Raw genomic sequence first — 24,256 nt, forward strand, 5'->3', positions numbered from 1 at the left:
TTTTGTTAATATTTCACCTCAATTATCAGCCCCATTGATATGGAATTAATGCATGTTGGCTTGTTGCCAGGTGTTGGTCGCCCCGATGATATGACGATATCCTCTTAAAAACCATGCTTACTCTCCATTCCGTTCAAGTTGAGGATACTAATTGAATTAATGTATATATGGATGTGTTGTAGTATTTCTGTGAACTAATAATGACTGTATAGACATGGATGGATAAGAGAAAACACTCTCATTTCTGCCCCAAACCATGTCCTATACATTCAGACTTCAGACTACACTGAAACAGCTATTTTGCTTTTTCTTCTTCTTCTTTTTCCCCCCCATGATTGTGTAAATGTCAGCTTTTGTATATTTGGTCATCCTTAATGTCAGATGTTATAGGAATGAAGATTGTAATAGTGCTTAATAGAGTCTGGTACTAGCGCCACTAGTCCCTAGTGAGCTCTCTGTATGGTACCTCATCTATAAGTTTAGAGTGGCTTTTGCCTCAAAAGTTGCCATTGCCCAGAGCCAGAAAGAAATAAAAGATATATATGAACCTTTCCCTGCCTTTCTCTCTACCTATGGCTCACAATTATAGCAGTCATTCTTTTTTACCACCTGACCAGGGGGGTAGCGCTGAAAGCGCCCCAGAGATCCCAGAAAATCCCCATTTTATTGCACAAAAACGGAGAAACACAATGTCAGGTGGCGGATTACAATCTGATCAATTTTTCTAAATGAATTCCGGGCCGCACCTGTCACAGTGGCTTCTAACTAACTGCCTCGCTCCCAAATCGTGCTGCAGAACCATTTAAAGATCTTGCAGGATTCGTTGCCTTGATATTTACCTGGGATGAGCGAGGATAGTTCAACTAAATTACAAATTTACCACATCTTGAATCTTTATAAATCTCTCCAAATCCCTCGAGAGAGCGAGGGGCAGTGTGATATAGGACTTGCCGGTAGTCCAGGCTTTTGCCCCGAGTGTCTCCTTCCTTTTATCGGGAGGCATCTGTCAGAACCTGCCTGATTGGGTAACAAATACCACGATAAGCCAACCACTGAAAGAGTGCCGGATGATTGTCAGGTTGAGTTACCCTTTGTGATTCCACCCGGCAGGGAACCTGAGCATCCATGAAGAGCTGGAGCAACGCGTGGCCACTTTCCTCGGAGTCGAATCCTCGATGACCTTTGGAATGGGTTTCGCCACCAACTCCATGAACATCCCAGCACTCGTTGGCAAGGTACGTGATGGAAACACACCCAAACGAAAGGAAATCTTTCTCTACGGTGGGTGCACGTTTTCACAGTGCAGCATCAATTAATCTAATTAGCCTTAGCTTTTGTCCTTCCCTTCCATGTGGCCTAAATTAACGAACAACAGTCAACTAAGCTCAGCCGCTAACCACTCCCCCCTCCCACCCCCGTTAATTAAAATCCTAATTAAACATTACAGTAGTCAGGTGGAGGGGAGGCTTTGGGGCACACATGTAGCTACATTCACACACACAGACAAGGAAGGGCAGGCATTGTTAAGAGCACCACTCGAGGATATGATTCGCCATACCCGGGCCTGTTGGCACACCAGCCTGGCTCACACAGGCAGCCGCGGGTTACCAGGGGCAACGCACAACATGACTATCCCTGATTGGACTGGACGGACGGGAGGAGGGGGAGGTTGCCTGGGGTGTCGGGGGGGTTTAAGCGATGGGAATGGGGTCGTTTATGCAGCTCAAGTGGTGGAGCAGCCTCTCTGGGCCATGTTGGAGGGGCCCGTAGGGGCTGCTGGTGGTGGTGCGGAGGCCACTGCTATCCTACGGGGGACAGGCTGCGCTGGTCCGGGCGGAGCTACATTAGTGACAGCTGCTGGTAGGCTGAGGGACCGGGAGCCAGCTGGACCCCAGGCCAAAACTCAGATCTGTCACTGAGACCGTGTCAACATGCACCCTACAAGAAGCCATTCAAACAAAAGCAGGCAAACGCTTAGAGCTTCAGTGTTAAATAGGCCTATGCAAATATGACACCGATTTTCTTTTTCGTAGACTGGCTGAATTTATTTGCATTCTGATTTTCATGCAAAAAGAGGCGCCTCACTCCCTCCATTAAAAAAATATATATTTATTTTTCATACATTTTGGTTGCTATGAGGTCATCAGACATGAAACACACCAAATGCTTGACAGATATATATATATACGGGCTATATTTATATGCAGCCAACATAACACACCAAAGGGCCCCGGCATGGGTGTTTGTGTTTAGGGGAGGAGTCGGGGCAAGGCAAAGGGAGGAGACTGAGATGTATTTTGGCCAGGGAGGGTGAGCCTCATGAGACTGGTGACATCAAGGATAGGGGAAGTTATATAAGGCCAAAGGACAAAAGCATAAAACTTGCATTAAAGCATATTAAAAACAGACAAGCCTTCAGAAAACAGACAATAACAACTAGTCCATACTCCATACCCGGGGACGCACGCGCCTACGTGCAGGCTTCCCGGAATGTGCACGCCACAGCTCCGCGCAGACTCGCCAAAAAATACGAATAAACTGCTTAAATTTGGGGAAATGGGAAAATGTGCTTAGTCAGCCCCTGCCTGTGCCAATGCTTAATGCCCTTGTGCAGTTTCAGATCGATTGGCCGACCCTTTGTGGAGATAAATGGATGCAGACGGACAGAACGACAGTTTTCCTCGCTTTATAGTAGGATATATAGTAGGATGGTACCTGTAGGGGGCGTAGCAGACAAGCAGCCTGTTGTTTGAGCACAGTCTATTTTCCATTTGGATTTTCACCCATGCCTATATCAATTGTCGTCTAGAAACGTAAATATACCAGTTTTTTTATGCCGTTTCTTTGCTTATATCAAAGTCACAGGATAAACCACACTTTCACTTTGATTTTCACAGTTGAGCAAAGTTGTAATGTCCCCGTAATTTCAGAGAGCGCTAATTAGCTCGTTCGATCCCGAGGGAGAATCTTAATTGGCTTACTCACTAACTATAGCCCAGTCGATCCAACACATGAGGATGCACTCATACATCCTCCACACCGATTTCACACCATCTTATTATTATCAATCAAAGACTATTGCCAAACAGCCTGTGTGTATTGATAGTATTCTGTTACATCACCACACGGCCATCTTGGTAGGAAAATAACAGGTGATTGTAATCAATTAACAGGTGATTACAATCAAGTGACACAAACAGCCAATGAGCTGTGTGTATTATAGTGCCATATTGGTAGGAAAATGCTTGTGACATCATGGGAATACTATGAATACTATCGGGGGGACATCCTCTAAGAAGAACAATGATATTGTGTAGGTAATTTTCTGAAGTCTTGTTTGCCTCTTATTTTTGAAAATACACTACAGCTATCACGCTGAAAATCTAGGAGCTTTATGAGGGACATTTTTATGAAGTCCTCCTTGTTGCTCTCTGCTGGTTTCTAGGGCTGCTTGATACTGAGTGATGAGCTGAATCACACGTCTCTCGTCTTGGGAGCCAGGCTGTCCGGCGCGACCATCCGGGTGTTCAAACACAACAGTAAGTACAGAAAGGCTTTTCATCTGAACATCGTTCAGCGGTCGTGCTCGCTCGCTCGCTCTACGCGGCAACACAACGGCAGCATTATTAAAGCCGGCCATCTTTGGGGATCTGTGTTTTTCTGTTTTGTTTTGGTGACGTCTTTGCTGCCAAGGGCTCATTGCTGTGGTATTTGCGCACGGCACTTCCCAGACATCACTTGACACTCATGTGGCCAGCTCTCTGTGGCATCTCTTTGCTTAGATTTGGAATTCCTGACGGTTATCGCTGCTCGAGAATAACTAGCTACTTCTTCTGTTTATTCCCGCTCATACCACTGTTGCGGCTCGGAGACAGATCAAACGCATCACTCCCTCCCTGTTTACCAGAGACCTGCAACACACCTGCCCAACACCGGGTGTTTAGAACAGCAAAATGTACTGTAAAAGCTTTCATAAACTTTATTTTTTATTTTTTTATCAATTCTCTCCCTGCTGTGGATCACGCTATTCCCCCCAGTTCCCCCCGAACAGGCTCCCCGACCAACCACAGGAGGCACTAGTGCAGTGACCAGGACTCATACCGCGCCGTGCTTCCCCACGTCCCACGTCACGCAGACACGGCCAACCGTGTCTCTAGGAACATCCGACCCAAGCGGGAAGCGCCGCCGCCGCCGCCGGGAATTGAACCCGGGTCTCGGCGGTGGTACTGTTACCTCGACACCACCCAGACGCCCCATTCATAAAACTAGGTTGAATCACTATTGCGTTCTATCAATTGCATGAAAAGACAGTTGTAAAAAACGACGTTTATTTCTATGAAAATGCCACAGATTATTACTTCAACTCTGTTCTATGTCTCTTTTTATATTGTCAATTTCCATAAAGAATCGGGGGGGGGGGGGAAAGCATGAATAATGTAAGACTCAGTGTGGTGGCATTGGTAGCATCTTTCAGGAGGAGACAGGACAAATGAGGCCGTCCTCTGGCAGCAAATGTGTCCTGACAGGTACAAGCACAGTCAGTTAAGGGTCGTCCCAGCAGATCCCAGAGGCCACCAGTCTGAGGGAAGAAGCCTGCAGGCAACTCGACAACTGACCCCCCCTCCCTCCCTCCCAGCCTCCCTCCCTCCCAGCCTCCCTACCAGCCTCCCTCCCAGCCTCCCCCCCTCCCTCCCTCCCTCCCAGCCTCCCTACCAGCCTCCCTCCCTCCCTCCCTCCCAGCCTCCCTACCAGCCTCCCTACCAGCCTCCCCCCCTCCCTCCCTCCCTCCCAGCCTCCCTACCAGCCTCCCTCCCTCCCTCCCAGCCTCCCTACCAGCCTCCCTCCCTCCCTCCCAGCCTCCCTACCAGCCTCCCTACCAGCCTCCCTACCAGCCTCCCCCCCTCCCTCCCTCCCTCCCAGCCTCCCTACCAGCCTCCCTCCCAGCCTCCCTACCAGCCTCCCTACCAGCCTCCCTCCCTCCAGCACTCCAGTCTGTATACACACTTTTATTAGCACAAGGCCTCTATTTACTAAGAGGGTTATACCACTCGACTTAGCAACAACAAAAGATGGATAAAAACGCTAAATAAACACAGCGCTTGGGCACTGATATTTTTCAATGCATACCGCGCAAACTAAGTCCAAACCCCTCCGGGAAGCATTGTAACGATGTTTGTCTGCGGCGTTTTAACGTTTTTTAAGTGGGCTCTCTCTCTGCTGTGGCCAGAGATGGAATTTCATACCAGAGAGTAGGTTAAACTGGTTTGCCCAGTGTCACTCTAAACAATGTAAGGCTTCTATGGGAAAATAACTTCAAATAGCTATAGCTTTGGAAGAATGCCATTGTTGTTCTTTCGTGCAAACACCTGCGGTGGCAGAGGGTTATCTAGTGTTTTTTCTGTGTTAAACTAGGGTCACACTGAGGGTTAATTTAAAGATAAGATATCGATGCTTTATGGATATCTGAAACCATACGCACGTGTGTCTTGTACAGTACAAGCACAGATTATCATGTTCCTGATCATATCTCATGTCAGGTCTTGGCTTAAATCAGTGGCTAACTGTGAAATAATAGTTCCCCATTCCCACATGCAGAACAAACCATTTCATTTCGTGTCTCGGTTTTCCCTCAACATTGAGATTGGTTAAAGTCGATCTTATCATTAGATACGCTCTGCACTATTGAGTTTCTAAGAACTGCTTTAAGATGTTTCGGTGGTGGTGAGACAGGGAAATCAATCATCTATGACAGCCCTATTAACTATGGTTGAATTCTTTGTCAGGTTCACTCGGTGCCTCAGCTGGAAACGGTTTTCATTGCACTCGATATTGTCAATGATTCTGTCAATGCCTCTTCATTAGAGCTACGGCTATTCAACACTGCCATCTGCTGGTTCGCTTTGCACACTTGCTGAGAAGTATAATGAATAATACTGTAATGTCATCCGTACCTGTTGGGAATGATCCAACTGTAAATGCCACCGGGGGAGTTACTTTTGCTGAAAGCACCATTTCAATGGTGAATTCTAGTATTGTTGGGCTTGTGTGGTTTGAGGCAGGCAGCCATGCCATGCCCCACTGGAGAGACCTTTGGCCAAACCCATATTTAGCTCGGTGGGTAATCCTACGCGATTCAGACTGTGCAGGTGTTGCTTATAGCCTCATGCTGCGGAGGTATTTCCTGTTTGTAGTTTGTGGAAGGTGTTCCTGGCAGATAAAGCAGTGCCTTGTGTACTCTGTGAACTGCCCTGCCCTGTGGGAATGATTACTCTCTGCCTGCCTACTGGGGCTGAGTGTGTGTGCTCTCTGCTGCTGTGCTGTGCTGTGCTGTGCAGGCTTGCCATGCTGTGATTTGTGCACTGCTATACTGTACACACGTGTGTGTGTGTGTGTGTGTGTGTGTGTGTGTGTGTGTGTGTGTGTGTTAAACATAATAGTACAATTTTATATACCTAAGTTTGGTATGCTTTTATACTATTATTGAAATATGAATTGAGTTACAGTGCGCTGATGTGTGCTCAGTGCTTTGCTTTTTCCCCTCACAATAATATACACATTCTGATTTATTGAATTCAACTGCTCACCCTCCTGCTCTTTGTGTGTGTGTGTGTGTGTGTGTGTGTGTGTGTGTGTGTGCGCGCGCGCGCGCGTGTGTGTGTGTGTCTCAGATATGCACAGTCTAGAGAAGATGCTACGAGAGTCGGTTTGCTCGGGGCAGCCTCGAACCCACAGGCCATGGAGGAAGATCCTCATCCTGGTGGAAGGCATCTATAGGTCAGCAAGTAATCACACTACACACACAGTGGCACGCACACACGCACGCACGCGCACGCACACACACACACACACGTCTGTATACACACACAAGCGCATAACTCTGGCCACTTGATCTGTTTTATCAATCTGTGTAAGTGCCAGCTCTTTAGCGGAGTTTAGCCCAGCCAGAGTCAAGCTCCACTCAGGTAGAAATCTTCATTTGTAACCTGAGAGCTCTCTCTGCCTGTGTGTCTAGCGGCCCCTGTAATGCTCTCTATTTCAATTGCTTCCCTCTATAGCCTTGAATAGTTGTGTGTGTGCGTGCCGTGTGTGTGTGTGTGTCTGTGCGCGCATATGTGTGTATGTATGGTTGGGTCCTGTGATTACTGGAGAAGGGAGAAAGGTATAGTGTGTCACGCCGGGCCGGCAGTGAGCAATCCAGAGCCTCAGTGACCCCGCTCCATCTGCTCATTAGCTGCAAATCAAAGCCAAATGGAGCCGGGCAGATTGGCTTGGCTACACCTCCAGTCCCAACTGTTCATCACCACCGTTGCTTCCTCCGATACATGTGCAGTTGCCAGTTCTTTTCACCTGACAGCGAGGAGTTTCCCCGGCAGAACTTCAGAAGGATCACGCTATCCCCCCCAGTCCCCCACCCTTGAACAGGCGTCCCCGACCAACCAGAGGAGAGGCGCTGGTGGCAATGACCAGGACTCATACCCTTTAAACCGGCTTCCCACCCACAGATGTGGCCAATTGTGACTGTACGGACGCCCGACCAAGCTGGAGATAACACGTGGGGGGGGCTCGAACCTGCGACCCTCGTGTTGTTTAGGCAGGGAATCTACCACTGCACTACCTGGAAGTTTGTCGTTTTGTGACAGGCCTCTTATCAAATGGATGTTGAATATGACCGTGGAGTGGCCTCTAGTGTCACGATGAGTTCTGCCACAGTCCCGTTAATCTGAATGACAAGTTAATTGCACAGCATCAGACTGGATTAATCAGAGACAGTATCTCAGACATGAGAGAAAAAGGGGCTCTGTTGTTTTGCAGCCTTGACAGAAGTAATTCTCCGTCTCTCGCCTCCCCAGGAACATCAAACGGCTTGGATAAAGACTGGAGCATGCTTTAGCTTGATCCTGCCATCGCCTTTGATGTCCAACATAAGTCCCGGTGAAACTGTCCTCTGTCGTTTGGACTAGAGAGGATCTCAGCCATAGCAGAGGAAAAAGCAGGTCTGGGATAGCTCCACTCCCCAGCAGCCATACACTCATTCTGTCCAACTCGTAGCCTTAAAAGGTTGGCCTGCGAGGGGGAGGAACAACAGACTGCTGCTGAGGTGGGAGTAGAATGACACAGCGCGCTGCAGAAAGATTCTTGGGAGATTGGAGCGTGCAAAATGCACGTACCTACAAACGGTCTGCAGTGTATAAAGTGCAGACAGGGGTTGGGGGGTCAAGTCTCTTTCGATTCAATCTAGATTTTCTTTGGAAAATAAAAATAAATAAAAAGAGACTAAAATCCGATCTACAAATAAACATCTTTATATGTGTGTGTGTGTGTGTGTGTGTGTGTGTGTGTGTGTCCCGTGTAGCCTACTACCTATTGTAACTGTGCGTGATCCTCTCTCCTCGTCAGCATGGAGGGCTCCGTGGTGCGTCTGCCTGAAATCGTGGCCCTGAAGAAGAAGTATAAGGCCTACCTGTACCTGGACGAGGCGCACAGCATCGGAGCGGTGGGACCCACGGGCAGGGGCGTGACCGAGCTGTTTGATCTGAACCCAGCCGATGTGGACGTGATGATGGGCACCTTCACCAAGAGCTTCGGGGCGGCCGGAGGCTACATCGCGGGGAGCAAGGTTCCTATTGCTCTTTTTCCATTTCAGTTTCAGGCCAATTTCATTGTGTTTACAGTTGTTGTGATCAATAACACATTTTCAGAAGGGATATGAATTTTTCTGCACACATCAAAAGACGACGCCATCTTTTTTGGCAAATTAGATCGACTTAACTTGACAAAAAGATTTCGCGTTTGTGTGTTCAGTATTTAGTGCTTCTGAGATGATGCAAAGCTCATTCCTAAGATCCACTAAATGTTGTTTCAAGCAGGGCTATTAGTGGGGCTAAACGCATGGAAATGCTTGTTTACCTCGCTTTTTAAATAAAACACAAGCTTCTGCTCACCTTTTTATGATGATCAGCTTTAATCATCGGCCTTAGTGGGCTCATTTTTAAAGCTAGAGTGAAGCTACTGGCATCATATGAAAACGGAAGACCTAAGGCAACCAGGTCATGCTAACTAGCTTGTCGGGAAGGGGGGGTAAATAACACTCCAAAATCAGGATACATTTTGACGAGGGGAAAACTGGCACGGCTATTTTCAAAAGGGTGCCTTGATCTCTCCCCTCAATATATCTGACATCTTGTATGGGTACCCGACCTGGAGAACATGGTTCATCTCGGTTAGAGGCGATGATGAAGATGATGATGATCAAATTACCGTAAATTCCGGACTATAAGCCGCGGCTTTTTTCCCGTTTTTTGGCCTTTTTTGCCCCCTGCGGCTTATATAACGGTGCGTCTTATCTATGGATTTTTTCCAAAAAAAAAAAAAAATCTCTCTTTTTTAGCACTCTTTCTAACTATAAATCCACTTCTGTTTTAATTTCCTCTCTTGCCCTCTTTTAACAACATAACATAACATAACATAACACAACACAGGTAAGCAGAAAAAAAAAGACGAAGCAATCACGCCATGAATGAGGAAATGACTCACCTGCTGGAGGCTGGAGATACACGCTTGGGCTAAACTTTTACTCCGTGAAACACTATCGATTAAGTCCGACATCGCTCAGAGGTTTTGAGCAGCTTGAAAACAAGTTTGAAAACGTGCAGAAGTCCATCCACTCACTCACTAAAGAAACTAAGGCAACCGTGAACAGAGTTTATAATGCGGAAAAGCGCATCCGCGCACTGGAGGACAAAAACAACACAGTGAGTCCGAAAATGGATAAAATGCAAAATCGAAACCCTGCACACGCAGGTTGATGACTTAATCAGCAGGAGTAAAAGAAATAACATTCGCCTGATCAATGTAAAAGAGGAGCTGAGATTGGTGACATGGACGCTTTCGTGGCAAAATCCTGTGTTACATCCTGGACCTGAAGGAAGGCGAGAAACCACCAGAGGTGGACAGGGCACACCGGGCGCCTCGGCCACGTCCAGACCCCGGCCTGCCACCGAGGGCCATCTTCATCTGCCTACTCCGCTGGCCCGACCGTCAACTCATCCTCCAGGCTGCGGGGAAGAAGCCCCTCACCTGGGAGGGTACGCGCTTTTTCGTCCGGCAGGACCTCTCCGCGTTGGTGCAACAGAAACGCGCAACATACAACAGCATCATCGAGTCAATGGATATCGCTTTGGCGTACTGTACCCAGCGAGACTCGTCATAACCAGACCGGACTATCTTTAGCACTCTTTCTAACTATAAATCCACTTCTGTTTTAATTTCCTCTCTTGCCCTCTTTTCACCACACCGCGGACACTGTGTGCACTGTAAAAAAAACAAAAAATACCACAATGTGTGATTTTGTCTGGGGATTAGTGACCTGACTTTTGTTTTGTTGAAATGTTAATAAATGGGAGCTTCCCCAAACAGCCATCTCTTTCCGACAATCCCCTCTGTGCACGAAGCCTTACATATGGTAATTAAACATCAAAACACCCGCGGCTTATAGACCGGTGCGGCTTATAGAAGAAAAAAATAGTCACCTTTGAAGGTGCGGCTTATAGACCGGTGCGTCTTATAGTCCGGAATTTACGGTAGATATTTATAGGGATGTGATTCGGTTTCAGTTGTTCTCGTCTCATATACTGCGTCTAGTCTCGACTGAAGCCGTGAGAGAGAGCTGCCGCAGACATTTGTAGTCTACGCACCATTTCTTCTTATTATCTTATATTTTTTTTAGTACTACAGCCCTGGTTTCAAGCATTAGCCTGAGCTGACGTGAAGTAAATAAAATACTGTGTATACACAGGTGACGCGACAACCCATCTTCTTTACAGCGTGTGTTGCTTTAACACTTACTACCAACTGTTTTGAATGCCACCATCCATCATCGCTGTTATCTTTTCTCTCCGTATCACCGATTCCCCAACAACACACCTGTGACAGACTGAGCTTAACAATACTGTGGTTTCTCCAGTCTGGCCTGGTGGCTGCACTCTAGAAAATGAATCACCCTGGTGGTTCAGACCTGGGTCAAAACATATTTGCGTTTTTTTTTTTTTAGTTTGTTTGTTTTACTCTGCATACAGTACCAGGTGGCTGAGATTAATCACATCAACACAATTCCAGTGGTCTATGGCAAGTTATATCAGTCATGGAAAATAGAATAAACTGAAGCCGACTTAATACGTTCCCTGTGATTGTTTAGACTTTCTGGCACTCATTGTCCCATGTGGCAACATGTACCCATTTGGCAGCAAAGCAGGCTGAAAGAAACCTTTCAAAAATGTTAGAAAATGGCGTTTCATGCTAGGCCTGTCTTGGATGGATGTATGTATGCCGGCTCTAGCATCCATTCTAACTCCGTCACACCCCATCTCCCACGTGTCCGACAAATGTTCCCCAGGCTGTGTCTCGGGCCCTTTCTAATTCCTCTTGACTCCATTAAAAGTACACTTTAGTACATAACCGCACCGGCTCCGTGGCACTTGATTAGAACGCAACGGAGGAAGCGGCCATGTTGTTCGAATTAGGTCTCCCCAGCGAGGGGACCCTTCCTGCCCCGTCCCCCCCCATGCCTCCTTATGTTGGCTCTGCCATAATAAGAAGGTAAAGCTGGCAGAGGGCCAGCCCCTTCTTGTGGCAGGCGTCGGAACTGCGCTCCAGATTTTAACAGGATGGCTTTTAACAAGCATGATAATGTTTGAAGTATGAACACGCTCGCCTCCTCTGACAGCTGGCGGTAGTAAACGAACGGCCCAGGAAGGAGCGGGGAGGAAAAGCGAGAGAGAGAAAGCCTTTAGATTGGACTTATTTGTTGTTGTGGTGACATGCCCCCCTACATTAAGTGGATTTGGGGTTGATCGACAAAAGACTGCGCAGATGTGTTCTGGAAAACAGTCATATTATAGCTATTTTATGAGCCTACCAAAAATACGTAAGTGTACCCCAATGAATAGACTCCGAGCTCCTTCTAATTCACTTCAACCTCACATGGAGGAGGATTTATTCATTACCCCTCTCTACCCAAACACCAGGATGGCATTGAAGTTGGCTAGGGTATTAAATACATCCATTAAGGGTGTGTGTGTGTGTTGTGTTGTGTAAGCATGTGTGTGTGTGTGTGTTTATGCATGTGTGTTTATGCATGGGTGTGTGTCTGTGTGTCTTTGTTGGCATGGCCGCTACTCTGTGGCCGCGTGTATCACCACATGGGTATTGCGGGCGTGTGGCTGAGCTCCAGAGAGGAGAGGAAACACTCTGAGCTGTCACTCCACGCCCCGCTCCCCAGATGTGGGATGGATTTCGGACATGTTCCCTTAACCGGTTTATCTTGGTCGCGCCGGAAAAAAAAGCCTCTTGCTCGGGCCCTAAAGGCGGTGCAAATCCCCAGCCTTAAATGGAAACACATGTCGGGTTTGTTTCAGGGTTCCTTTTCCCCCCTAACGTTTGGAGCTTTCCCCCCCCCTGAAATCCCTTCTCCTTCTTCCCACCACACCACCCGCCCCAGCGGAGACAGATGGCAGCGAGTAGGAGACGGCGGCCAAACAGCATCTCCGGCTCTCCGTGTCATCACCCCCCGCCCCCCGTACGGCCACAGCACAGCCACCGAGCGGCAGCTCCCTCAGCCCCTCTCCTCCCAAACCTCAGAGCGCGTCCACACACGTGCTTCAGGGAGCCGTGACCAAATCAGTTCAGTTTCCTGACAACCGCCAGCAGAATTAATCCTACCGCTGACATGCAGGAGTAATGAGCATGACCGTCCCCACTCTGGCTCACTTCAACATGGCTTCCTTCTCAAATCTAAGTGTTCCCGTAGAGCACAGAGCAGGAAAAAGACCCAGTGCTATTTTACAGTCCACACACCGATAGCAAAAAAAATAGTTCTAGCGACAGAGAAATGACTGGAGGTATTTTAATTTGATTCTCAGGTGTTGGCTATGCATCAGCTCTCTCTAGTGGTCCTAAAGGACAAGTGCACCTTCTACAAGATATACTATTCATAGATAGCCGTTCTATGTATAGTAACTAAAATGTACTTTTTTTTTTTTTTACTTAAAAGACATTACAGACATATCTCTATGTATCACCTGTATGACATTGAGTCCCTGCTCTATGTTACAGGAGCTGGTGGAGTACCTACGCACGCACTCCCATAGTGCAGTATATGCCTCGGCCATGTCCCCACCTGTCATTGAGCAGATCCTGCGCGCCATGAAAAGCATCATGGCGGTGGACGGGAACACAGAGGGTAAGTGTCTTACACCTGGTCTCCGTCCTGTTCACGTCAGCCTCAATCGCTCTCCCATCATCCGTATAATATACTCTGCTCTCCAAACATGATTTTCTTTGCTATTTAAATTGACACACCTTCATATAATTTTTTACGGAAACAATAGCTGAATAAATCCACAGAGGGCAAGCACCAATGTTAGCGTTAGCGGTGAAGTCCAGCCCCTGCAGAGAAAGACAAACAGCTGCTTGGTCAGAAAAAAATGTGCTAGCAATTACAGGGGGTCTGCAGTGTGTGGAGAGAGAGAGTGGAGGACATGCAGTCCCTGTGCACACGTGACCCTGCCATGGAGGAAATCAGTTTCATGTGTGCTCTGAGGAAACCTGCACCTCTGAGAAGTTTCTGCTTTAATGGCATCGGACACGAGGCCAGCGGAGTAGTCATGACCAGACCAGCTGCAGCACCACTAGAGAGGAATTCTTCTCGTCTTATTGTAGTAGCACAGCAGTGTTAGTAGTACTACTACAGGTACCGGTAGTTGTACTTGTAGTAGTACTACTAATTTATCTATGATTTATCTGTCTACTTTTATCTATCCCACAGTGGGAAATGCATGGCAGGGTCACTGCTTCACATAGTAGAACAGACTATATCGGTAACATACTGTATAGAAATCTACAGACAATAACAGATATTATATATAGGCTATTTAGAAAAAAAACTTTCATCCAATTGCTTTAAAAAAATAAGAAATATTCTAGAAAGCAGTGATCCAAAAACATATTGTGTTGCATATCAATACAGAACAGCACCTTTATAACCCCCCACATTCGGGGTATGACATCGTTGGTGATGTCACAACGTCCGGGGAGGTATGACATCATCGGTGACCTCATAAAGTCACGTCTGCCATCACAGTCAGCCTAGACCGTCTGACATCGCTGGTGACCTCACAGGGGAAACTCTGACATCACCGATGACCTCACGAGGTGAACTCTGACATCATCATCGATGATGTCACCATCATTGCGTCGTTGGCGCCTTGGTTCGTGGGCGTCAATTGCCCCAAGAAGGCCTGATGGTGGGCCATTATGGAGCATTTTCTACATGCATGATCAAACTTTTTCAAGTATCCGTTTGAGTCTCGACTTGTCTCCAAAAGCACCAGCCTGTTCACATCAGATCCAAGCCTGTTCACATCAGATCCAAGCCTGTTCACATCAGATCCAAGCCTGTTCACATCAGATCCAAGCAAGCAGTGTGTCTTCCGACGGTGCCATTTCCACAGGAAATTCACATTTAAGAGATGGGTCAAAGTCAGTGACACAACAAGGACAGTGCTTCTGCAAGCCACCATGATGACAGCCATGCTGGGTTGTAATCTGATTATGCCCATTTTTCCTCAACCCCAGAGATCTTAGAGATGTGTGAATGTGTTAGAGACTCCACACATGCTTATGGAAAAAAGAGGCAGCCATGTACAGTAGCATCATCTGAGAATACTGAACACTGAGTGCATATCTTAGAGTGCTGTAATGCAGGGCTTTTCAAAGTCTGAGACTGTGGGCCTCCCCCCAGGCAAAGCTTGGGAAAAAGTGCCCCCCCCCCCCTTGCGCTATTCCTGGATGCCTACAGTATATGGGATCATGATTATGTTATTTGATCCCATAGACACTCAACAAAGACAACCAAGATAGCCTGATATATTGATGTTTGACTCTGGGAAAGTGGGAAAAACTTCCCCGTCAAATTCCCCAAAACTACTGTCGCTCTGATCTATCTCTTTATACCAAATCACTGACATTTAGGCTATTCTATAGTGATCTCCTTTTGATAACTATAAGATTTTCTCAATTCCATGAGCCTCCCCTGAAACTGCTTGGAGGAGCCCCCCCTGGGGAGGGCCGCCTCCCACTTTGAAAACCTCTAAGCGTAACGGATTTGTCACTCCAAGGACTAAGGGATAATGCCCTATGGCGGCGGTACAGTTCTGCGCAGTGTGATGAGTAACTCTCTCCTCTGGCTCTGAACATGGCATGCCATGCAGATGACGTAGCCCAGGCAAATAGCTGTTGTGGGGGAAATCGGTCTTGACCTGTCTCATGGAGGGGGGGGGGGGGGGAGGGAACATCGCAAACAGTCAAACAGTGCGCTCTTTCAAAACACCAGCTCCAACGTCCGTCAGAAGGCTGCCAAAGCAAAGCACGGGGTGACACGAGAGGTCAAACCATCTTTGCAAATATGTCCCCCATTTGTTAGCGCGTCTTCTCCCCCCCTTTCCTCTCTCCCTCTTGCGTTTTATGAAACAAGTTTAAAGTCAACTCGCGGCTCCAGAATAGGGGGAAATGCGGTGAAAGACGCCACATCGAACACACTCTAGTAAAACTCTCACCTACTCACATGACTCCTGCATCTGGCAGCAGGGCTTTTTGACCTCCACGCCCTCTATCTGCGCAGAGAGGAACAATTTACAAAATGGGGCGCTTAGTTGGGCTCTTTGGGCAGATGCCCGAGTGTTTGTTTTTTCCCTCTCTGCTGAGATAAGGGGACTTAAAAGTGCTCTCTTACACCCCCCCTCTTTGAAAGATCTGCCAATCTGCGCCCAGGTAATCAGAGGGAACCAGACCTGTGTGCCAAGAGCGCGCCATGCCAAGCTGTGCTGCAGCCACGCAGCGACCTGGCTCCCCCCCCCGCCGTTCACATCGTTAGGGAGCCCAGGGGTTCAGCGAAGGCCCCCCCCTCTGCTTCCTTTGATTTGTTTCCTAATATATTTCTCTGAAATAGACGTGATACTTAAGCATTATTTGTATTGGGTTTCACTCGTGGCTCCGCTCCAGCGGCCGGGCCAGAGTCACTCATTTTGTGCGAAATCCATCGTATCCTATTTGCGAGCCCCTCGTCTTGGCAGCGTGCGAGCAGCGCGTACTACACCGTGCCGTCAGGCGGACAAAACTGAACCATCTGCTGCCGCAGCAGCTCGAGTGGTAATCACCGCTAAGCAAGTCCGTGCTGGAGAGAGGCTGGACTGGCCCAGATGGAGGTGCAGGATTCAGGATCATTTTGGCGCTCCAGGAGAAGTCACACTACACTGGCTACTACTACTGACAGGTGATGTCCCTCAACCCTGGCGTGGGAGTGATTCTCTTCCCTCCAGCAGACCTGAGCAGCACGGTGGACGTGTGCAGGAGGAGCAGCAGCAGCGAGTTGGTCCTCCGCCCGTGTCAATCTCCTTGTCGTTGTTGTTGTTGTTGTAGGAATTCGACGGGTCCAGCAGCTGGCAGAGAACACCAGGTACTTCAGGGCCAAACTGAAGGAGATGGGCTTCATCATCTACGGGAACGACGACTCGCCTGTGGTCCCCATCCTGCTCTACATGCCGGGGAAAGTGGTGTAAGTATGCTCAAGCTCTCACCCCACTGCCACAGCTTTGTGCCAAAGTGTTTGTGCCAAAGTGTTGTGTTTCTCCTCTCTCTTCCTCCTCTCCCTCAGCTCTTACCTTCACACAATAGGCCCTTTTCACGGGGGAATAAACACAGGTGCAAGCAAAACACTAATGAGGGTTTCCAAATTCCAATCATTGGAAGTTGGAAACCCTCGTTAGTGTTTTGCTTGCACCTGTGTTTACCCTGCCTTTTCGACACAAAATGGCCCCCGTGAGAAGGGTCTAATCGTGCGTTCTTTTATCGCAAAATAACTGGGATGTGGAGGCTAAATGACGTCACATCCGTTTTGTTAGCGTTCCATTTGCAGAAAACTTGAGCTGGGAAGTTCACTGTTCATTGGTCAGATCCAGTCGCTAGCCAGGCTAGCCATTGTTAATGTAGCAATAACAGTTGATAACATGGCATTTCTCGGCATTTTGAGCATACAAACACTGCTGCCTCATGTCCACGCAGAGAGAAGTTAGGCAGTGCTGTGTGTGCAGCTGATTTAATGAGACACAAACAAAACAGAAGTGCTAAACAATATTACTACGATTATAACTACTGTTGTTGCGCGGCGCAACCATCTTGGATTTTTGAGGTCGGGGCTGCTGAGGCTCCTACAAGTTTGGAATGGGAAATACCAGCTCCGGTGACGTCACCGTCCCAGCTCATGACCTTTGAAGTTGTAAGATTACCAGTTCCCAGTTATAAGTTAAGGGGCAGCACCAGACATGGACCAGGTCGGCTGCTGATTGGGTCTGATTGGGTGATCGTCCCTTCTTATATCACTGCTGCCCATCATTGAAATTTTGCATCTATTTTTGGTTGTTTACATAACCTTTAACCATTACAGTACAGGAAAAACAACGTTGATTTTTGTCAGGGTTATAGACTATCTTGCAGGACTTCTTATTTAAAGCAGAATTCCACCAAACCTACCCAAGGACGGTTGTTATTTTGCAAAAACAGTCATTTATCGCCAAAAATTCCCTAGGTTTTCTGTGGTTTTCTGGGTTTTGAGTTTTCAAGACCTAGGAACAGTCAGTCCAGTGTCAATATTGAAGTGCAGACTGTTAAAAGAAGGTTGTTTGTAATGTTCATGTACCGAGTACCTATTAATATTTATTAACATTTATATCCATCCATCTCCCCGTTTCCCTTATTGTACTATTGTCATTTTCCTTTTTTCAATGTTGTTGGTGAGAGTTGAAGTTTCCACATCAGTAATTATACAAAATATTTCCAAAAAAGACAAATCTATTGCAATTTTTCCATTGCAGTAGATGCTTGACAGTGGTATGGGGGAAATTATTGTTCAGGTCATTTTCATTCAGACATCTCAAGCAATCAAAGGCATCAAAGGATTCCCTTGAGTTGCAGAAATCTGATGTTAAAACCTCGAAAACGGCTAAAAACAATCTTGGGAATGACAAAACGTTGACAGAATAACAAGCTAGAAATCAGATTAGAATGTGGTCAGTATCAGATTAGAATGTGGTCAGTATCAGATTAGAATGTGGTCAGTGCTGTGTGTGAAGCTGATGGTTGGTTCTGGTTCTGTTGCTTGTCAGGGCTTTCTGCCGAGCCATGCTGGAGAGGAGAATTGGTGTTGTGGTGGTGGGCTTCCCAGCCACACCGATAACAGAGGCCCGGGCCCGCTTCTGCCTGTCTGCAGCACACACCAGAGCCATGTTGGACCAGGTACACTACACACACACACACACACACACACACACACACAATTCCTTGCGTCCCTGGATGTAGTTAATACCCCATAATATATTTGTATCAAGTTTTTTCGGAGCCCCCCCTTTTCGACCCAATGATAATTGCCCAATTCCCCCCCTGCATTGCTCCGCCCCCTCTGTCTATCTGGGGAGATTTATAGACTAGCACATGCTTCCTCTGATACATGTGCAGTCGCCAGCCGCTCTGGCAGTGAGGAGTTTCACCAGCAGGATGTAGCGCATGGTAGGATCACTCTATTCTCCCCTTCCCCCCCGAGCAGGCGCCACGACTGACCAGAGGAGGCACTAGTGCAGGGGTTCCCAAACTTTTCCGACCAAGTACCACTACGTACCAAACCGAATTTCCCAGGGACCACTTCCACTGCGTATATCCCCCCATAAAATGAAATTTGCTGATTTAACCATGCAATAGCAGCAGAAAGGCTCAATAACAATATAAGGCTACTGGCTGGTTCAAAATGGAGACACACGGACACACACACACACACACACACACACACACACACCTGCCAACATTAGGCTGTGAAAAAGAGGACCCCTTTGGGAAAAAAAAAATCCCTCGCCAAAATGTAGCCTAACTTTGGAGTGTTATTTAGCTACCTTCCTGACAAGCTAGCATGACACGGTTGGTACAAATCCATTCCTTAAGTCCTCTAGTTTCAGAAACTTCACTCTGGCTTTAAAACGGAGCCTGCTGCAGCCTCTGAAAGTAAATGTTCAAAATTGTGATGTTTCCCAAATATCGCGATGTTTCCCAAATATCGCGATATTTCCGAAAATCGGCCCAATCTGGCAACTGCTCAGGGTTTAATGTGTGTGTAAAAACTGAAAAAAAGAAAAAGCAATTCTCTGGCAGACCACCAGGTGGAGCCCCACGGACCACAGTTTGGGAAACAATGCACTAGTGCAATGACCAAGACACATCTTTTTACTACTATAATTGGTTAGCTGTCATTGCCAAAACATGATGAGGACCGAATAACAGACAAGATCGTCTATAAAAAGCTGCTGTAATGCCGTACCGAGCGTGCGCAGCGTGTGAGATTACTAGCACCCTTAATCCGGTTTCCCACCCGCAGACATGGCCAATTGTGCCTGTATGGACTCGAACCCGCGACCCTCGTGAGTGACCCCATAATATTTTTTATGACCTTTGATAACTTAGAGATTCAGTTGAACTATAACATCCTATGCATATCCACCTCAGATGCTTTGGCCATTACTTTTTCTCCTAAATATCACACACACACACACACACACACACTCACACTCACACACATTATCCTTTGTCCTCAGGTGCTGCACCATCTGAATGAAGTAGGAGATTACCTCGGTCTGAAGTTCTCACGGCGGAAATATTCCCCCCGGACTGAACTCTTGGACGAGACAGACTTTGAGCTGGACAGTTGATGTGACCCGTGACACCTTCACTTCACAGTGTCAAAACGGCGGGCTTCTAAGCTCCCATTGCTGCAGCCGACCCAGAAACTCACAGTGTAGAGTCACATCCCCGTCTCACGGCACAATAAGAGCCAACTGTTTGGCAGCTGCTTTTTACTGTATAATGTTTATAAATGATTGTGTATTAAAGCTGGAGTGTGTAATTTTTACATGTAAATGAACGTTTGTTACATTCAAGACATTTGCCAAACAAGTTCTCACAATAGTGAATAAGCCTATCGCCGCCCCCTGTCTGTATTCCACAGTACTGTAGGACCGGAGTTCTCAATCTCCTGTCGTCCAGGGACGTTCCCACGGTGCACACCAGAGACTTCCGCCCAGCCCAGCCGGCTAACTTCCGGTTAGCCTCCTGCTAACTTGAATGGGGATAAATAATTCAGTCGTGCAGCTCTTGTACTCTTCTAGACCTTCCAAATGTTATTGGACCGAATGTGTCAAATTCTCATTTTCCTAGATTCCCGAGACCACTTGAATGCAGCGCACATACTCGCTTACTGCCAGATGCGCCAGAAGGGGGAGACAAAAGCTCGGCACTACAAAAGTTACCACTCCAGCTTTAAGGGACTTATTTATGCCTCTCGATAAGGGAAAGTGCTTTATTTCCGAATACACTGTTTGAAATTGTTGCACAAACCTACAACCTTCGTGGATTTCTGTCCATGTCAGGGAAGGTGTAAAATGCACTCAGGCACTCGAGTTTTTATACTAAGACAAATCACACATTGTTAGTTAGATTTTAGATGTCCTTTGCAATTTGTTTTGAAAGCAGTTTATGATTCTTGTATCATTTTTGTATCATTCCTGATCCCCTAGTTGTTGTTATTTTTTATCCTATAAATAATTAATGAAGCATGCTCTTTTGATATTCAAAACATTTTCATGCTGGCATTTTCTGTTTCTCATAAATTGGCATCAGCCACCTTTTAGTATTTGTACACAATGCTACTGCAAATCATTAGGGAATGAAACAGTTTCTCGGAGCGGTCCATGCGAGCCACCTACTTCCAGAAGAAGAATTAATAGGATAAGCAAAAGAGCTTCATGTGAAAGGGCTTGTATCCAATTTTGCGAAGAACTGTTTCCCATTGGTTTAGTCTTGCACGGCTAACGAATGTTGACAGGACTCTGGTGTCATTTTTCATAAAACGAAAATGCCAGCATGAAAACGTAAACTCTGAATATGTCTGAGGGGAGGAGGGAATTAATGATCAACAGGATAGGCTTCTAAAAACGCTGAACCTTCCCTTTGAAATGATATTGCTTTCATGTTGAAGCACGATGATTTACAGTACTGATGATTTACCATACTGATGGGCTGAATTGATCGGTTACTGAAGGACCGTTTGAGTAGAAACGGCCGAAGGCCACTGAAGGCCACAGATATACCATACTGAACTGTTTTTTACAAAACGTCCGTAGTGCAACATAACCTTAATCTCCACAGAAAATGAGAACCTTCCCGTAAAAATAATAGATCATTCAGCGATTACTTCTTTGACATGCGATTAAATCTCGACAACCCCTGCACAGAATAAAAAAAGGTGTTATGGCTTGTTTTGTGGTAAGACTGCTCATATTCACCAAGTCTTAACAGCTTAATTGTTGCTGTTTTAAAGAACTGCTGTTCTCTCACTCTCTCACACACACACACACACTCTCTCACTCTCTCTCTCACACACACACACACTCTCTCACACACACACACACACACTGCCTAACACTTGTGAAGGTACTGTAAGCATGCAGAGTATGCATCACCTGAGCCAACGGCAACCTAACCTAGCAATTAGCGCTGAACTCCCAAATTCTCTTAGTATTGGGTAATCGTTTGATTAACTGTACAGGAAGGAATTTAGATGGATGATAAATGTGTTTCACAATATGTCAGATTGGGTCTAGTCGACACTTGTTTGCCCCAGGGACAATAGCATGTTTGTGTTTTTTCCCCCTTCACATAAACAACATAGCGATGATAGCCTTTTACAGACGGACAGAATAAAAAATACTGTACAATATCAGAGCTTGAGGGGAAACTGGGTAGATGAGGGCCTAAGTAAGAAGTAGTAGCATAAAACAGTGATTCTTAAAGGGGACAGTTGCTGGACTCTTCTGGAAAGCGCTACAGAAATGTTATTTTTATAACATACAGTTTGTCCTGTACAGTGGGAGCGACCATGAATTTGTGCTCCCAGTCGGCTGCTATACCATAGACACACCTAAACTTTGTTACGCCATAAGGGGCATTGCTTTAGAAACTAAGGACGTGTGTGTGTGTGGGTTATTAAGAGGTTAAAGTTAAGTTTAAGTAGTTAATTTAAGTTTCTGTATTATCTTTGTTTAATCTGCCATGGATCTGGATGGGACCTGTCAAGGTCGGATCAGCCGGCAATTCAAGGTCACTGCATCTGTAAGTGAATATTCACATCTGTCTCCTCTACCCAGAAACAATCGAGGAAAATAGTCTCTCATGGAAAAGGTGTTCCAGGAATCTCTGTGGATAGGGGTACATTGATGTCTCTTGTTATTTATTTGTATTTACTTGCATCTGGAGTCCGGACGCGAACAATGCAAAATATTGGAGTAACTCTTGATGATGTACTGTGTGGTAAACAGGTTTTCCTGTGAGAAGACAGATGTAGAGAAACATTAGATTAGAAGACAGATGTAGAGAAACAAACTCAAGGCTCTTAATTCGTCTTCAAAACTAACTTCTCACAGACGTGGACGGTCAACTTCTAAGTCTCACAGTGCTTATGCAGAACGGCAAATTCTGGGCTCTGAAAATCTAGTAGTAGCTGGCTGAGACTTAGCAATTTGGTTTTTGTACATCATGCTTACAAAGAAGAGTGAATGCTGGTCCTGGGAATCTTGCATTTGAGACGTACTAATTGAATTATTTGAATGAAATCAAGTGTTTGAGTGAACTTTACATAGAATGTAAAGGTTCAAACAATCCCTCTGTCCGGTCTTACTAGAGGAAAGGAAACTTCAGCAAGGCGCTTTGCTCAAGCATCCACCAGAATTCTTTAAAAAAACAGGGCTTGTAAAAACATCTCACCTAAAAAAGAAAAGAAAAAATATAACTACTAAATACCAAAAACAATGTGATTTAGAGTTATAATTACAGTAGTGGTTAGATGTAATTAGGTTGACATGAAACGAAGCCAATATACATATATCCTCTCAGATTTTTCCCAAAACTGAAGACTTCTGTGAAAATTGCAACAATTTCCACTGGTTTGAGAGTGACTGAGTTATGGAGAACATTGAGTCCTTGTGTTTCAGGGCAATTTAGGTCAAATAGCCACAGTCAAAAGCTCAGTGAAAGACTTATGGTTGGGGAAAATGACGTTTTCATGTTGGGAGGTTGTTTTATATACTCGGAAGAGAAAATGTGGCTTTGTTTGAAATCCAAAGGTGTTAACGTTATAATACAACATAAGGAACTGGAGAGCATAAAAAGGCTATTAATAGGCTATTAATAGGGTATTAATTACATCCACTGAAGCAGTAAGGAAGACTGAGAGAGAGCAAAAGACAGAGAGAGAAACTGCAGAATTACTACAAAATTGTTAGATGGGGCCACAATTGAGTTAAAGTGATTAATAGCCATGCATTGTACAGTTTGTTCTGCACACTGTGTATAATTGTCTCATTTAGATGATTTTAGAAAGGAAAGTGGATGATGGTCAGACCAGACACATTTGGTCAATTGTCAAAATCCATCAGTTAAATCATCCATGTCATTGGTCTTTTCAGAAGCAACGGCTTGGCACTTGGAAAAGCAGGATTTAGAATTTTTCACTGGCTTTTAAATTCTCTGATGGATTGGATGCAATCGCTATTAAAAAAAAATCAGTTTGGTCACTGCCCTTTGTGGCACAGCTGAAAACTAGTCCAGAAAGAGACAGTTTCAGGTTGACTAATGAGGCGAAGCGATGACATAGCTTCAGGTTAAAAGTGTCAGGCAAGGTGGAGAGCACATGTCCCGCCAAACTGGCTCCTGAAGGCCTTCAGTCAGTCTCAGCAGAGATGCCAAATGGTCTGCGCTGGCATTCAAAACATCTGTCCAGCCAGACTATTGGTGGCAAGGCCCCAGAGACCTGCCGCACCAGCAGGCTCTTTTGAACTGCAGATCCAAATACACTGCACTTATTGGAATGGCATGTGGCTGCTATTCTGAAGAGGGGATCCTCTGTGAGTCCTTTGATGTCCACCACTGTGTCCAAGGCAGACAAGCCATTCTCACTGCTCTCTGTTTTCTATTTAGAAACGAGATTTCTCTGTTCTATCCTGGAAAGACACTTTTGAAGTGAAGCAGACAAAGGACAGATTTACGTGTTTCAGACAGCTGGGCTTGGCATGGAGATTAAAACTGAAGATTGCTACAAGGAGGTATAGCT

The 24,256-nt window shown here is 46.2% G+C and overlaps 1 protein-coding gene across 2 annotated transcripts in view; it reads left to right on the forward strand.

Moving 5' to 3' along the window:
• The window catches only part of sptlc3 (serine palmitoyltransferase, long chain base subunit 3), a 32,678-nt gene extending 11,309 nt beyond the window's left edge, over nt 1–21,369 (forward strand). For both annotated transcript variants that reach the window (XM_083658053.1, XM_083658052.1), the window contains 8 exons: nt 1,111–1,235; nt 3,446–3,539; nt 6,669–6,774; nt 8,398–8,617; nt 13,111–13,237; nt 16,474–16,609; nt 18,216–18,345; nt 19,689–21,369. In XM_083658053.1, coding sequence (XP_083514179.1) covers nt 1,111–1,235; nt 3,446–3,539; nt 6,669–6,774; nt 8,398–8,617; nt 13,111–13,237; nt 16,474–16,609; nt 18,216–18,345; nt 19,689–19,802 — 1,052 coding nt within the window. In that variant the 3' untranslated portion in view covers nt 19,803–21,369. The remainder of the gene's footprint in view (nt 1–1,110; nt 1,236–3,445; nt 3,540–6,668; nt 6,775–8,397; nt 8,618–13,110; nt 13,238–16,473; nt 16,610–18,215; nt 18,346–19,688) is intronic.
• Nucleotides 21,370–24,256: the final 2,887 nt, after the last annotated feature.

This window comes from Poromitra crassiceps, assembly GCF_964638095.1.
Source record: "Poromitra crassiceps genome assembly, chromosome: 22".
NCBI classification, from domain to species: domain Eukaryota; kingdom Metazoa; phylum Chordata; class Actinopteri; order Beryciformes; family Melamphaidae; genus Poromitra; species Poromitra crassiceps.